Genomic DNA, 18,080 nt, shown 5'->3' on the forward strand with positions numbered 1-18,080 from the left:
TTTGTGTCTACACTTGCCCTTTTTCAGAGTTCTGGGTCCGTAACATCATGTTTTCCTTCCTTCAATAGATATTTGCATGCCTGTTACATAAAAGTATGGGTCTGGGCCCGAGGGATACCCAGAAATGGGATTCCTGCCCTCATGGGACTCACATTCTGTCGGGGAAACAGACATAAACCAAGTGATTGTGCACGTGTGAGATGCACACTGTGACAGGTGCTCTGAAGGGAGGCCATACAGCACCTCAGAGCCTGTGCACTGTGGGGCCCTGCCTTATCTCCTGGAGAGGCTAGCACCCCAGCTGAGATATAAGGGGAATGCAGAAGTTAAAAGGAGACAGTAATTTGGAGGTAATGGTGGAGTGGTGAAAGTAGAGCAAGAAGTGCTGCAGACTAAAAACACGTGTCAAATGATCATATTTGCTCAGTTAGGTAATTTTGATAGCTTTTTCCAAGAGCGAGCACTGAGTAGCTCGGAGTGCTTTAACCATACCATGAAAACTCGTTGTAATCATACTAGACAATAAGAAAGCCCATATTTCACGAGCACTTGGATTTTTTCTTTCAGGTATGAAGTACTCCTTCAGCCCTGACAGCTACCCTGAAGATGGAATTATGAATATGGCAACTTTTCTACGGGGCTTTGAAGAAAAGGGGATAAGGAATGAAAGAGCTGAGGATCAGTTCAGCAAAGAGAAAAAGAAAATTCTGTTCTCCTTCTGTGAGGTGTGCAACATCCAGCTAAACTCTGCAGGTCAGGCTCAGGTGCATTACAATGGCAAATCCCACCGCAAACGAGTCAAGCAGCTGAGTGATGGGCAGCCCCCGCCACCTGCTCAGGCCTCCGGGCAGCTGCTGGCCGGCCCCGGCACCAACACCAGTGCAGGTAGGCTCGAGGGCCTGGGCCTCCATTTGCTGCTGGAGAACTGCTTCTAGAAAATGAAAGATTTAGAGCAAGGCCTGTCTTTCACCTTAAAATTACCATCACAGTAGTACAGTAGTATGCATTCTTTTCTCTACAGGTAAAATCTAAGAGCTGTCTGTTACTTCTCAGTATATACATTATATATATATATATATATATATATATATATATATATATATATAAATATATATATAAAATATTTATAATTGGGCCATAGACTTGGTGTTGTACCCCCATGGTGTGTGAACATTTTCTACTGTATTTTGAAATGTGTTTAAAATGGATCAGTGATGTCAGTTTCTTTCCCCCTCTCTGCAAAATTAGGCTTCCTTGGGTTTCTTTCCTTTGCTCTCTACTGGGTGGTATACTACTTGATAGTATATAAAAAGCTACAGCTTTATTTATAACATCCCATGATGCAGGAAAGGAGCATTAATCTTGTGTTAGGCTTGTTATATTGTCTTAGGCAGTTGGCAGCAGTGTGCCAGTGGTGTTCTAACAATAGGAACAAGCATTGCCAAAAACAACAGGGCTTACCTCTGAGCTCTGGCACCGCAGCAAGCCCTTTCCCTCCCCTCTCAGCTTCTCACCCTCTCCTGTGGGCTAGGTAGAGGCAGAAGCTTAGGAATGTTCACATTCCTGCATCTGCCCTGAATTCCTAACAGCCTTTCAAGTCCTTTAGTTTTTCCTTAGGCAGCCCTTCCTCCACATTGCTGGTCCCTGGGTATCTTCACTGTGATACAACTACAACAAAAAAGTGAAATTTACTGTAATCTGTGGTGAAGATTTCAGCAAAAAGTGGGCCTCCTACCTAGGTGTAACTGGGAAGCCAAGATAAGCCTCCTCCTAAATGTGGAAGAGCTCCAAATTCCACTCTAGCAAGTGTTTGCTCTGGTGCAGAACAGCCATTTGTTGGAATTCTGTGTGGTGCTGTTACATAGTTTTTGATTTTGTGAAGTTATATGATAATCCATATCAAGCATCAGTGAAATCTGTGTATGTGTGTGCTGTAAATAAATGATTTTTATATTTCAAGCTAAACCTCTTTTTACCCAGCGTATGACTTACTATCATTAAATCTTTGTCCCCAGTCAATACTTATCATCCTGTGAAAGAACTTGAAGGAATGTATAGGATATAAGATACACAGTTATTACAATAGTGTAAAATTACTTTTCCATTTTGGATTTATTCATTATTATTATAATTATAAATATTCAAAAGGTGAATTAATGTATCTGTATTTAAATATTTGAAGTATGGTTGTATTAGGTTAAAAAAACTGTTTACTCTCTTATATCTAAATCAGAGATCAAATAGCCCTGAGTGAGGGTTTGAATTAAATTTGTTAGCATGGTAATATCTGCCTAAATTGAGGTTAACCTGTAGCTCCTAATAAGTAGTAATGTTAGTTATTAATATTAATTGAGCATTTTCTATGGGCCATATTCTAGTCCCAAGAACTTTATAGGAATTTTCTCATTTAATCTTAGAATCCCTGAGGTAGGTACTGTGATCATCCCTAATGTACAGACTAAGAGCAGAGGCTCAGAAAGATGAAACAATTTTCCCAGGTTCCTATGGCAGAGAAATGGCAGATCTAGAGCCCCAGTCATGTTTAATTGACAGGGACGCCGTTATTATTTGTCACTACCTCACTGCTGTTTCCCACCACACCGTAAGGCTCAGGTTAGAGTCAGACTTGTGTGCTGTGATATGTTTGTGGTCACAAATGTTTGCTTTTCTGGCAAACTATCTCATTTTATTGGGTTTTGAAAACAGACATGTAAAGCTGTAACTCATGAGTTTCTCCACTGGTTCTTCCGTGCTAGTGAAATTCGCTAGCTGACGTAAATTTAGCTAAGACATATACAGAATATTACAGGTATGTTTTATAAGTAAAACATAGCCCATCACCTAGTATAGTATAATATATTAACATACAGGAAAATGGATGGGAAAATGAGACAGCTTTTCAATTTGTATATTAGGCATAAAGGACAATTTTCATATACTGATAATATAGGCAATTATCTGTTCTCAGAAGATGGGTTTAGCATATCCTGTAGGCCAATCACTTAACCTCTGAAAGTGGTTAGCATTAATCCTCCTACTGAAAAAAAAGTAGGTATAATAATGTCTCCTCATTGAAATAGAAATGTAGAAAGATGATTATGATATGATTTATAAAATATTAGATCCTGAATATCCAATAAGAGAAAGAATAAATACCTTATAGCACGTTCATTAGACGAATGATAGAAACCATAGTCATTAGAAATTATATTGCTGAAGAATACCAAATGGCAGGGAACCTGTCCACGGTATGATGCTTAGTGAAACAGCAGGAGCTCAAGTGGAATAAACCTTAGTGCTGCTGTGTGTGCATGTGCGTGTTATCTACTGTTTAGACTCTCAACTCGTTTAGGAATAAGCCTGACATGGTTTTATTTTTTCCAGTCACTTTCTTCAGTTTTGATCTACCCAACGTCTGTTTCCTGCTGGGTAGCAACTCCCTTAACACCTTCTCAGCCCATAACTTCTCACTTTTGTATATTCAGAGGGACTCTTTGATTTAAAAGATTCAGTTCTATTTATAAAAACATCTATGACATAGCTGAATTAAGATTTAGCTAGACAGACCTTGGAGTTTTTGAGTGCAGGTGGGACACAGTTGCCTCTCAAGCTGCACCTCCCTCAACCTGCCCATCAGCCCAGGTGGTGGCGAACCATGGAAGGGTGGAGGGTAGAAGTGTCTTTACATCCTTGGCAAGGTGGCAATGATATTCTTGGAAGGCTTGCTATTCTGGTTGTCTCTGTGGGTCATAGGTGATTCTTAGAGACTGCGAGAGTCAAGAGTTCCCGACAAATGATCCCTTAGATATTGGGCATCCCTGCAATTTAGCTGCATCTCCCAGCTTCCTCCCAGCTGGTAGCTAAAAGAGCCATTCCCCAACCATGTGTGCTTCCTTCTCCTACATTATGGCAGTCCTGGCAAGATTTGTCCTCTATTCTTATCTATGTACCAACTCTTGGGACTTGAGAGCACATGCATAATTCATCTGACAACTAATGTTACTCTAGAAAATCTGGAGCTGCTGGGGGCAGGTAGTGGTGGAGTGGAGTGTGGGAGGGCTCCTGCATATTTCTCTTCCCTGCCCAGGTAGCACAGGAGAGACTGGCAAGTACACTGACAAAGCAGGCACCTAATCAGGGAAAAAAGTGCCAATCTCCCTTTTTACTCATCAGTTGGCTTTAGGTAGTGTTATGGGCTGATTTGTGTCTACCCTCCTCCCACAAAAAAAGATATGTTGGAGTCCTAATCCTTAGTACTTCAGAATGTAACCTTATGTGGAGATGGAGTCTTGGCAGAGGAAATTGAGTTAAAATGAAGTCATTTGTGTTAGGTTGACCCTAAACCAATATGACTGGTATCCTTATAAAAAGGGGAAATTGGGACATAAGGACACAGAAAGGGGAGATGAAATGAAGAGACACAGGAAGAAGATGCCATCTACTACCTAAGAAGAGAAGCCTGACACTGATCCTTCCTTCAGAGTCCTTAGAAGGAACCACCTGCAACACCTTTTCAGACTTCTAGCCGCAGAACTACAAGATGATCCATTTCTATTGTGAACCTGCCCAGTTTGTGGTACTTTGTTACAACAGCACTGGCAGACAGATGCAGGGGAGAGAAAAGTAGCCCATCTTCTCCCCAAAGGAGAAAAGATATAAAAGTAGAGACAACCTTCCCAAGAACTGTTCATATCAGGGGAAACTCCCCTTTCTTTCCATCTATATTATTATAGGTTTGGAGTTGGCAAGATTGGGAGTGGGGTCCATGAGGTGGTGGTTGAGATTTAACCCATGTCTTTGAATAAGAAGTGACTGACCCCTAACCACTGGCAGTTCTTCCATTAAGCTTAGAATTCAGGGTATTTACAGAACCTTTAGATCTCAGCTTCTGGAAGTACAGGAGAATTCCTGGAGTGCACCTAAAACCATTCTATCTGTGTGTATGTATGTGTGAGTGTGTGTGAATGTATGAGGGGAACTGTTTTCCCTGAGAGAGGGAATCATGATGAGGAGCAGTAGGACCCCTTTCCTGGAGCCATCCCTGGACAAATACTGTGAGAACACTTTGGGCTGCATGAGGGAGAATCAGAGGGGCAGCACAGAGAGCTCAGATCACTTGGTCTGCATACGAAAAATCTCTGCTCTTTTCCCCACAGAGCACCAAGGGGTAGATAGAAATAATAGAAACCACAGATGAGTCTTGGCTTTGGGCAGAGTAGTTGCATGCTTCCATCCCTCAAAGAGTCCACAAAGACAGTAAGACTGTGGTGTTTCTAGTCCCCAGCAAGAATGGGCAGGTGGACCCAAGGCAGTCTTCTGATTTCTTGTGGGCTTAGTGAGCATAAGGGAAGCGAGGTGACCCTGGGAACCATAGAGAGGCATCTGAGAGGAGCAGGGAAGCAGCTTTTCCTGCAACCTGATTGAAGCAGTGGCAGGAGAATGTTTCCCATGTGACGTGAGTGAAGTAAAGGCCTGCCTGAAGATCCCTCATAGTTGGGAACAAGGGAACACACCACATCAGCATTAGCAATAACCAAATTTCAGACAGATATGTCTCTCTCAACAGATACCTATGTGAAGACATGACAGCCAGGCCATAGCCCCTTGTACCTGGCTTCAGTACCATGTGAACTCATAAGCAACCTAGGTATCCTACCCAAATCTAGATACAATTTACCCCAGAGAAAGAGGTACTCTTCTTCTCTAGTTCCTTAAAGTAGGGACTTATTGGAGACCTTTCTCCTTTGTAATATAAGCATTTAGTACTATAAATTTCCCTCTCAGTAATGTTTCAGTTATATCCACATATTTTGGTATGTTGTTTTCCATTTTCATAAGGTTCTAAGTATTTTTTATTTTCTTTGAGATTTCTTCATTGATTTATGGATTATTTAAGAGATTCATTGTTTAATTTTCCTGTTGGTTTTCTAGTATTGATTTCATTATGGTCAGTGAACATACATGTATAATTACAGTTCTTTTAAATGTGTTAAGGTTTGTCTTATGGCCTAAAATATGGTCTTTCTTGGTAAATGTTCCACAGGATGTGCACTTGAGAAAAATGTGTCCTACTTTTTTTTAGGAAGGAAGAAATAAAACTCTCTCTCTTTGCAGATGACATAATGGTCTCTGTATATAAATTCCAAAGAATCTGTGAAAGAGCGCCTAGAACTAGTAAGTTAGTTTAGGAAGTTTGCAGAATAGAGGATCAACACTGCAAAAATAAATTGCATATCTATATTTAAAAATAAACATATGGAAACTGAAATTTAAAAACATAATACCACTTAAAATTATGTCCAATAAAATGAAATACTTAAATGTAAACTTTGAAAAGCATTTACAGATTGTGGATTCAAGAAGGCGATGTGAGAGGTGAGACAGAGAACTCCTCCCAAAACCACATATAATACGAAAATAGAGTAAATACAACTAATCCTAAAAGAGCAACAGGAAAGAGGGCTGCACCAGACTGCATGAAGAACAGAGCAGACCTCACGAAACATGGCAATGTACCAAAGCATGATCTGGCAGGACCCAAGCCTTCCCCCACCCCAGCTCACCGCAGGAGGAAGAGAAATGGAGTGGGAAGGGGGTGGAAGCCTAGGACTGCTGAACACCCAGATCTGGAGACCTGCTTTGCAAGCACAATCCTATATTGCATGGTGCTCTGGAGATTAGTGGGGTTGGAAAGCTAAGACAGGCAGAGTATCTGAGAGACTGAGATTCCAGCCAGAAGAGAGGGATCCACATCCAGTCGCTCTGGAACAAAGGAAAGGTGGATGCTCTGAGAAGCTTCCTAGCAGGGAGAATGCTGCTGAAGGGGTGGGGTCTGCACAGAGCTTGCTGTGCAGGAGAAGGGAGAGGTGGACAAGGTTGTCTGGGCTTGCTCTACCCAGCAGGTTGAGAACTTTGAGGAGCTTCAGGCACTCCATCCCCCTGGCTGGCTACTCAGCTCCAAGGCCCCCCCACTGTGATATGCAACCTGTGCGTCTTCCTTCTGGCCTACTGGCCCTGGCTCAAAAACCGGCAGTCGCTGCCCTGGTATCAGGCCAGCCAGAGGGAGGCCCCACTGACAATAGGTACAGATGCAAAGCACAGAGGCTTACACCTATGTGCTCAGCCCACTGGCTCTGACAGTGGAGACAGGCACTGCAGGAAACAGCTCTTTCCTCCCCCCAGGCACCAGCACCACTACCCTGTGACCGCCGTCCTCACTCCAGGGGATGAGCAGTACCAGAGACTAGAGCTTCTGGGCACTAGACGGTACAACATTGAAATATGAAATGTCAGAGGAAACTGGTTCAGAGCAAAATCTCACAAAACCCAGAAAAAGGGCCAAATAAAACTGAACTCACCAATCTTCCTGAAAGAGACTTCAAAATAAAAATCATAAACATGCTCCTGGAGCTACAGAAAAATATTTAAGAACTCAGGGATGAATTTAGGATGGAGATTCAATCATTAAGAAATTCCATATCTGAAAAGCAACATACAATGGAGGGATTTAAAAACAGATTAGATGTAGTAGAAGAGGAAGTAAATGGAATAGAAATTAGAGAAGAGGAATACAAAAGAGCTGAGGCACAGAGACAAAAAAATGATCTCTAAGAATGAAAGAATATTGAGAGAACTGTGTGACCAATCCAAGCAGAACAATATTTGCATTGTAGGGGTACCAGAAGAACAAGAGAGAGAAAAAGGGATAGAAAGTGTGTTTGAGGAGGTAATTGCTGAAAACTTCCCCAATCAGGGAAGGAGATAGTCTCTCAGGCCATGGAGATGCACAGATCTCCCAACACAAGGGACTCAAGAAAGACAACACCAAGACATATAATAATTAAAATGGCAAAGGTCAAAGATAAGGACAGACTTTTAAAAGCAGTCAGAGAGAGAAAAAAGATCACATACAAAGGAAAACCCATCAGGCTACCATCAGACTTCTCAATAGAAACCTTACAGGCCAAAAGGGAGTGGTAAGATATATTTAATGCAATGAAACAGAAGGGCCTTAAACCAAGAATATTCCCCCAGGCAAGGTTATCATCTAAATTTGAAGGAGGGATTAAACAATTTTCAGATAACTAAAAGCTTAGAGAATTTACCTCGCACAAACCACCTCTACAATTCATTTTGGAGAGTATTCCTAAGGCTAAATAGCAGTGGGGAAATAAAACCACAGTAAAGTAGAATAATTAATTACTAAGCAGATGCAAAATCAAATCAACTACTCCTAAAGTCAATCAAGGGATAGACAAAGAGTACAGAATAGAATACCTAATATATATAGAATGGAGAAGGAAGAAAAAGGAGGAAAGAAACAAAAGAACCTTTAGGTTGTGTTTGGAATTGCATACTAAGTGAGTTAAATTACCCTGTTAGATAGTAAAGGAATTACCCTTGAGCCTTTGGTAACCATGAATCTAAAGCCTGCAATGGTAATATACATACCTATAGATAATCACCCTAAATGTAAATGATCTGAATGAACTAATCAAAAGACATAGAGTCATTAAATGGATAAAAAACAAGACCCATCTATATGCTGCCTACAAGAGACACACTTCAAACCCAATGACATACACAGACTGAAAGTAAAGGGATGGTAAAAGGTATTTCATGCAACTAATAGGGAGAAAAAAGCAGGAGTTGCAGTACTTGTATCAGACAAAATAGACTTCAAAACAAAGAAAGTCAAAGAGACAAAGAAGGACATTACATAATGATAAAGGGCTCAGTCCCACAATTGGATATAACCATTATAAATATATATGCACCCAACACAGGAGCAACTACATATGTGAAACAAATACTAACAGAATTAAAGGAGGAAAGAGAATGTGATGCATTCATTTTAGGAGACTTCAACACACCACTCACTCCAAAGGACAGATCAAACAGACAGAAAATAACTAAGGACACAGAGGCACTGAACAGCATACTAGAATAGATGGACCTAACAGACATCTACAGAACACTCCATCCAAAAGCAAAAGAATACACATTCTTCTCAAGTGCACATGGAACATTTTCCAGAATAGATCATATACTAGGCCACAAAAAGAGCCTCAGTAAATTAAAAAAGATTGAAATTGTACCAACCAGCTTCTCCGATCACAAAGTATGAACCTAGAAATAATTACACAAAGAAAATGAGAAAGCCCACAAACACATGAAGGCTTCACAACATGCTCCTAAATAACCAATGGATCAATGACCAAATAAAAACAGAGATCAAGCAATATATGGAGAAAAATGAAAACAATAATTCAACACCACAAAATCTGTGGGACACAGCAAAGGCTGTGCTGAGGGAAGTATATTGCAACACAGGCCTACCTCAGGAAACAAGAACAATCCCAAATGAATGGTCTAAACTCACAATTAACGAAACTAGAAAAAGAAGGACAAATGATGCCCAAAGTCAGTAGAAGGAGGGATATAATAAAGATTAGAGCAGAAATAAATAAAATCAAGAAGAATTAAACAATAGAAAGAATCAATGAAAGTAGGAGCTGGTTGTTTGAGAAAATAAACAAAATAGATAAAACCCCAGCCATATTTATGAAGAAAAAAAGAGAGAGTCTACACACATAAACAGAATCAGAAATGAGAAAGGAAAAATCCCTATGGACACCACAGAAATACAAAGAATTATTAGAGAATACTATGAAAATCTATATGCTAACAAATTGGATAACCTAGAAGAAATGGACAACTTTCTAGAAAAATACCACCTTCCAAGGCTGACCCAGGAAGAAACAGAAAACCTGAATAGACCAATTACCAGCAAGGAAATTGAATTGGTAATCAAAAAACTACCTAAGAACAAAACACCTGTACCAGATGGTTTCACTGCTGAATTTTATCAAACATTTAGTGATGACCTAATATCCATCCTCCTTAAAGTTTCCAAAAATGTAGAAGAGGGAATACTACCAAACTCATTCTACGAGGCCAGCATCACTCTAATAACAAAACCAAGCAAAGACACCACACACACAAAAAAGAAAATTGCAGACCAATATCCCTGATTAACATAGGTGCAAAAATACTCAAAGAAATATTAGCAAACTGAATTCAAATATACATCAAAAGATCATCCATCATGATCAAATGTGATTCATCCCAAGGATGCAAAGATGGTACAACATTCAAAAATCCATCAACATCATTCACCACATCAACAAAAAGGAGGACAAAAATCACATGATCATCTCCATACATGCTAAAAAAGCATTTGATAAAATTCAATATCCATTCATGATAAAAACTCTCAAGAAAATGTGTATAGAGGGCAAGTACCTCAACATAATAAAGGGCATATATGACAAACCCACAGCCAATATTATCCTTAACTGCAAGAAGCTGAAAGCTTTTCTTTCAGGATTGGGAACAAGACTATCTCACTATCCCAATTTTTATTCAGCATAGTTCTGGAGGTCCTATCCATGGCATTCAGACAACACAAAGGAATAAAATGCATCCAAATTGGCAAGGAAGAATTTAAACAGTCCCTGTTTGCAGATGACACGATATGTACATAAAAACTCTCAAGACTCCACTCCGAAACTACTAGATCTAACATCTGAATTCAGCAAAGTTGCGGGATACAAAATTAATACACAGAAATCTGTTGCATTCCTATACACTAACAATGAACTAGCAGAAAGAGAAATCAGGAAAACAATTCCTTTCACAATTGCATCAAAAAGAATAAAATACCTAGGAATAAGCTTCACCAAGGAAGTGAAAGACCTATATCTGAAAACTGCAAGACACTCATGAGAGAAATTAAAGAAGACACCAATAAATGGATACACATCCCATGCTCATGGATAGCAAGAATTAATATTGACAAAATGGCCATCCTGCCTAAAGCAACATACAGATTCAGTGCAATCCCAATCAAAATACTAACAACATTCTTCAACAAACTAGAGCAAATAGTTCTAAAATTCACATGGAACAAAAAACGACCCTGAATAGCCAAAGCAATTCTGAGAATGAAGAATAAAGCTGGGGGATTATGCTCCCCAACTTCATGCTCTACTACAAAGTTACAGTAATCAAGACAATTTGGTACTGGCACAAGAACAAACCCATAGACCAAAGGAACAGACTGGTGAGTCCAGATATAAACCCAAGCATATATGGTCAATTAATATATGATAAAGGAGCCATGGACATACAATGGGAAAATGACAGGCTCTTCAACAGTTTTGTTGGCAAAATTGGGCAGCTACATGCAAGAAAATGAAACTGGATTATTGTCTTACACAAAAGTAAACTCAAAATGGATCAAAGATCTGAATGTAACTCATGAAACCATAAAACTCTTAGAAGAAAGAAAGCATAGGCAAAAATCTCTTTAATATAAATATGAGCAACTTTTTCCTGAACGCATGTCCATGGGCAAGGAAAACAAAATTAAAAATGAACAAATCGGACTACATCATTCTAAAAAGCTTCTGTACAGCAAAGGACACCATCAGCAGAACAAAAAGGCATGCTATTGTATGGGAGAATATATTGGCAAATGACATATCCGACAAGGGGTTAGCATCCAAAATATATAAGGAACTCACATGCCTCAACACCCAGAAATCAAATAACCATGTTAAAAAATGGGCAGAGGATATGAACAGACACTTCTCAAAAGAAGAAATTCAGATGACCAACAGACACATGAAAAGATGCTCCACATCACTAATTATCAGGAAGATGTAAATTAAAACCACAACGAGGTATCACCTCACACCAGTTATGATAGCCAACATAGAAAAGACTAGGAACTACAAATGCTGGTGAGGATGCAGAGAAAGGGGAACCCTCCTACACTGCCTGTGGGAATGTAAGCTAGTTCAACCATTTTGGAAAGCAGTAATAAGGTTCCTCAAAAAACTAAAAATAGAAATACCATTTGACCCAGGAATTGCACTCCTAGGAATTTACCCTAAGACTGCAGGAGCCCAGTTTCAAATAGATATATGCACCCCTATTTTTATCAGAGCAGTATTTACAATAGCCAAGAAATGGAAGCAACCTAAGTGTCCATCAGTAGATGAATGGATAAAGAATATGTGCTACATATACACAATTGAATATTATTCAACCATAAGAAAAAAACAAATCCTACCATTTGCAGCATGGATTAGGCTAGAGAGTATTATGCTTGGTGAAATAAGCCAGGTGGAGAAACACAAGTACCAAAGGATTTCACTCATCTGTGGAGCATAAGAACAAAGCGAAAACTGAAGGAACAAAACAGCAGCAGACTCACAGAACCCAATAATGGACTAACAGTTTCTAAAGGGAAAGAGACTGGGGATGGGTGGGTGGGAAGGGAGGGATAAGGGGAATAGGGGCATTACGATTAGCACACATAATGTAGCGGGGTCACGGGGAAGGCACTGTAGCACAGAGAAGACAAGTAGTGACTCTATGACATCTTACTACTCTGATGGACAGTGACTGTAATGGGGTATGTGGTGGTGACTTGATAATGGGGGAAATTTAGTAACCACAATGTTGCTTATGTAATTGTATATTAATGATACCAAAATAAATAAATGGTTTGTGTATTTAAAAAACACTATAAATTAAGTTAGTAAAAGAAAAAAAAACATTTATACATCTGCATGATGAAAATTTTAAAATGTTGAGGAAAGAAATAAAAGAAGACCTATATAAATGGAAGGACATACTATATTCATGGATTGCAAAACTCAACATATTTAAGGTGTCAGTTCTCCCTTAATAGATCTATAGGTATTATGCAATTCCAATAAAAAATTTAAAAAATTTTTTGTAGACATAGACACACTTATTCTAAAATTGTATGGAAAAGCACAGGTCCTAGTAGAACAATCTTGACAAAACAGAATAAAGCAGGAAGAATCTTTACCCAATATCAAGTATTGTATAGCTAAAGTAATCAAGACAGTGCTGTTTTAACAGGAATATACACATAGATCAGAGGAAAGACTACAGAACCCAGAAATAATCATCACACATATGTTCAATTGATTTTTTACAAGGGTTCAAGAGCAATTCAGCATAGGAAAGAGCTTTTTCAGAAAATGTTGCTGGATCAATTAGACAGCTATAGGAAAAAAAAAAGAACTTTGACCTAAATTTTACAAAATATATAAAAATTAATCTAAAATGGATCACAGATTTAAAGTAAAACATAAAAATATAAAACTTTTGAGAAGAAAATAGAAGAAAATCTGTGGAACTGAGGACTAGCCAGAGTTCTGACTTAATATCAAAAGCATGATCCATAAAAGAATAATTGATAAGTTGTACTTTGTTCAAAATTAAATGTTTACTTTGTGAAGTGCCATGTGAAGAGAATGAAAATATAAGCCACAGATGGTGGCAGAAAATATGTGCAAACACATATTCAGAAAAGGACTGGTATGTAGATGTATAAAACGCTCTCAAAACTCAAGAGTAAAAAAATCCAATTAGGAAATGGACAAAAGATATGAAGAGCAATTACAATGAAGAGGATATACAGATGGCAAGTTCATGACAAGTTGTTCAACATCATTAGTCATCAGAGAAATGCAAAATAAAACCACAATGAGATTTCACCTATCAGAATAGCTAAATTAAGAAATAGTGACAACAAATGTGGGCAAGGATGAGGAGAAAATGTATGACTACTTCATTGCTAATGGAAATGTAAAATGGTACAGCCACTCTAGAAAATAGATTAGAAACTAACCATGCATTTACCATTCAACCCAGCAATTGTATCTTGGAAATTTATTCCAGAGAAATGAAAACATATATTCCCACAAAAACCTGTATATGAATGGTCATAGCTGCATTATTTGTAAAAGCCAAAAATTATAAATACCTCTGTATTAGTTTCCTGAGGCTGCAGTAACAAATCACAAACTTGGTGGCCTAAAACAATAAAAATTGTTTTCTCAAAGTTCTGGGGCCTAAAAGTGTGGAAATTTGGTGAGGCTGCACTCCCTCCAGGGGCACGGGTTTGAATCCTCTACTAGCCAATTCCATCTTCTGGTGGCTGCTCCAGCAATCCTGGATTTGTGGGTGCATCATTACTGCATGCTCTCCCTCTGTCTTCATACTGCCTTCTTCTCTGTGTGTCTGTGTCTTCTCTTCTGTTTGTTTCAAATTCCTCTCTGCTTCTACCCTATAAAGACACTTGTTGGATTTAAGGACCCCTGAATAATCCAAGATGATCTCATCTCACAATGTGTGATTTAGTCACATGTGCAAAGATCCTTTATCCAAATAAAGTTAATAACCACGGGTTCCAAGGATTTGATATGGATATATTTTGTGGGTGAACTTTTAAGCAAAATGTGGTACATCTATACGATGGATTATTACCCCATAATACAAAGGAATGAACTACTGATACATGCAGCATCTTGGATTAATCTCTAGGGAATTATGCTAAGTGAAAAAGTCAATCCCACAAGGTTACACACTATATGATTCCATTTTTATAACATTTAAAAAAATTAAAGTGTCATTGATATACAATTTTATGAAGGTTTCACATGAACAATATTTTGGTTTCAACATTTACCTATATTATCAAGTCCTTACCCCATCCCCACTGCAGTCACTGTCTATCAGTGTGATAAGAGGCTATAGAGTCATTACTTATTTTCTCTGTGCCGTACTGCCTTCCCCATGACCTACCTATATTGTGAATGCTAATTATAGTTGCCCCTTAATCCCCTTCTCCCTCCCTCCCTCCCTGCCCTACTCCACCCCTCCCCTTTGGTAACTAGTCCATTGGAGTCTGTGAGTCTGCTGCTGTTTTGTTCCTTCAGTTTTGCTTCATTGTTATACTTCACAAATGAGGGAAATAATTTGGAACTTGTCTTTCTCTGCCTGGCTTATTTCACTGAGCATAATACCCTCTAGCTCCATCCATGTTGGTGCAAATGGTAGGAATTTTTACTTTTATGGCTGAACAATATTCCACTGTGTATATGTATCACCTCTTCTTCATCTTTTCATCTACTGATGGACACTTAGGTTTTAGTTTGCTTCCATATCTTGGATATTGTAAATAGTGCTGAAATAAACATAGGGGCACATATGTTTTTTGAATCAGGGCTCTTGTTTTCTTTGGGTAAATTCCTAGGAGTGGAATTACTGGGTCAAATGGTGTTTCTGTTTTTAGTTTTTTGAGGAACCTCCATATTGCTTTCCACAATGGTTGAACTAGTTTACATTCCCAACCACAGAGTAGAAGTGTTCCCCTTTCTCCACATGCTTGCCAGCATTTGTTTTTTCTTATCTTTTGGATGTTGGCCATCCTAAATGGTGTGAGGTGATAGCTCATTGTGGTTTTAATTTGCATTTCCCTGATGATTAGCAATGTGGAGCATCTTTTCATATGCCTGTTGGCCATTTGAATTTCTTCTTTAGAGATGTGTCTGTTCAGATCCTCTGCCCATTTTTTAATTGGAGTATTTGTTTTTGGAGTATTGAGGCATGTGAGTTCTTTATATATTTTTAACATTTTTGAAATGACAAATTTTTAGAAATGGAGGACAAATTAGTGGTTCCAGTGGTTAGGGATGGGATCCAGTGTCAGGAGGGAACACACAGTGGGTGTGATTATGAAAGCTCAATGTGAGGAATCCTGTGGTGGTGGATATATGCACCTACACAGGCAATAAACACACACACACACACACACACACGAAGTAAAACTTGGGAAATCTGAATGACATTGGTAGATTGCATCCAGGTCAACATCCTAACTGTAATGTTATTATGTAGTTTTACAAAATGTCACCATCAGTGAACCTGGACAAAGTGTTCAAGGAACTAACTCTATTTTATACAGCTAATTAGCCAATAAAAATTTCATTTAAAAAAACACAGTAAAGGTGACCACCTAAAATGCCCACTCTCCTGGTAGCATTATCAGGAATGATAAAGAATATGAAGTTTGGGGTTTGGCTTTTTAAAAGTTATCATGTGTCTATACAGTTTAATAAAATGCACTCTTTTTTAAAAAAATATGTGTCAACCTGATGAACAAAGATGCAAAAATCCTCAACAAAATATTAGCAAAACAAATTCAGAAATACATCAAAAAGATCATGATCAAGTAGGATTTATTCCAGGGATGCAAAGATGGTACTTTATTGGAAAATCCATCAACATCATCCACCACATCAACAAAAAGAAGGACAAAACCACATGATCATCTCCATAGATGCTGAAAAAGCATTCGACAAAATTCAACATCCATTCATGATAAAAACTTTCAACAAAATGGGTATAGAGGGCAAGTACCTCAACATAATAAAGGCCATATATGATAAACCCACAGCCAACATCATACTGAACAGCGAGCGAGAAGCTGAAAGCTTTTTCTCTGAGATCGGGAACAAGACAGGGATGCCCACTCTCTCCACTGTTATTCAACATAGTACTGGAGGTCCTAGCCATGGCAATTAGACAAAACAAAGAAATACCAGAAATCCAGATTGATAAAGAAGAAGTTAAACTGTCACTGTTTGCAGATGACATGATATTGTACATAAAATACCCTAAAGAATCCACTCCAAAACTACTAGATCTAACATCGGAATTCAGCAAAATTGCAGGATACCAAATTGATATGCAGAAATCTGTTGCATTCCTATACACTAATGATGAACTAGCAGAAAGAGAAATCAGGAAAACAATTCCATTCACAATTGCATCAAAAAGAATAAAATACTTAGGAATAAACCTAACCAAGGTTGTGAAAGACCTATATGTGAAAACTACAAAACACTCATGAGAGAAATTAAAGAAGAAACCAATAAATGGATAAACATCCCGTGCTCATGGATAGGAAGAATTAATATTGTCAAAATAACCATCCTGCCTAAAGCAATCTACAGATTCAATGCAATGCCTATTAAAATGCCAATGGCATTCTTCAATGAACTAGAGAAAATAGTTCTAAAATTCATATGGAACCACAAAAGACCCCGAATAGCCAAAGTAATCCTGGGAAGGAAGAATAAAGTGGGGGGGATTACCCTCCCTGACTTCAAGCTCTACTACAAAGCCACAGTAATCAAAATAATTTGGTATTGGCACAAGAACAGACTCATAGACCAAAGGAACAGACTGGTGAGTCCAGATATAAACCCAAGCATATATGGTCAATTAATATATGATAAAGGAGCCATGGATATACAATAGGGAAATGACAGCCTCTTCAGCAACTAGTGCTGGCAAAACTGGACAGCTACATGCAAGAGAATGAAACTGGATTATTGTCTAACCCCATACACAAAAGTAAACTCAAAATAAATTCAAGGCCTGAATGTAAGTCATGAAACCATAAAACTCTTAGAAGAAAACATAGGCAAAAATCTGTTGAATATAAACATGAGCAACTTTTTCCTGAACGCATCTCCTCAGGCAAGGGAAACAAAAGCAAGAATGAACAAATGGGACTACGTCAAGCTAAAAAGCTTCTGTACAGCAAAGGACACCATCAGCAGAACAAAAAGGCATCCTACACAGTATGGGAGAATATATTTGTAAATGACATTTGTGGCAAGGGGTTAACATCCTAAATATATAAAGAACTCACATGCCTCAACAACCAAAAAGCAAATAACCAGTTAAAAAATGGGTGGAGGATATGAACAGACAGTTCTCCAAAGAAGAAATTCAGATGACCAACAGGCACATGAAAAGATGCTCCACATTGCTAATTATCAGGAAAATGCAAATTAAAACCACAAAGAGATATCACCTCACACCAGTTAGGATGGCCAGCATTGAAAAGACTAAGAACAACAAATGCTAGCAAGGATATGGAGAAAGGTGAACATTCCTACACTGCTGGTGGAATGTAAACTAGTTCAACCATTGTGTAAAGCAATATGGAGGTTCCTCAAAAACTAAAAATAGAAATACCATTTGATCCAGGAATTCCACTTGTAGGAATTTACCTGAAGAAAACAAGATCCCAGATTCCAAAAGATATATTCACCCCTATGTTTTTCTTAGCAGTATTTACAATAGCCAAGATGTGGAAGCAACCTAAGTGTCCGTCAGTA

General features: G+C 38.5%; 1 protein-coding gene across 6 annotated transcripts in view; it reads left to right on the forward strand.

Moving 5' to 3' along the window:
- ZNF385B (zinc finger protein 385B) overlaps nt 1–18,080 on the forward strand; it is a 427,842-nt gene that overhangs the window by 102,350 nt on the left and 307,412 nt on the right. For 4 of the 6 annotated variants that reach the window (XM_036879436.2, XM_057503828.1, XM_036879434.2 and 1 more), the window contains one exon: nt 568–885. In XM_036879436.2, the coding sequence (XP_036735331.1) occupies nt 570–885 (316 nt within the window). In that variant the 5' untranslated portion in view covers nt 568–569. Of the gene's footprint in view, nt 1–567; nt 886–18,080 lie in introns of those variants that run through there. The other 2 variants (XM_057503830.1, XM_036879440.2) reach the window with 2 other exon arrangements.

The sequence above is a fragment of the Manis pentadactyla genome, chromosome 6 (genome assembly GCF_030020395.1).
Source record: "Manis pentadactyla isolate mManPen7 chromosome 6, mManPen7.hap1, whole genome shotgun sequence".
Taxonomy (NCBI): domain Eukaryota; kingdom Metazoa; phylum Chordata; class Mammalia; order Pholidota; family Manidae; genus Manis; species Manis pentadactyla.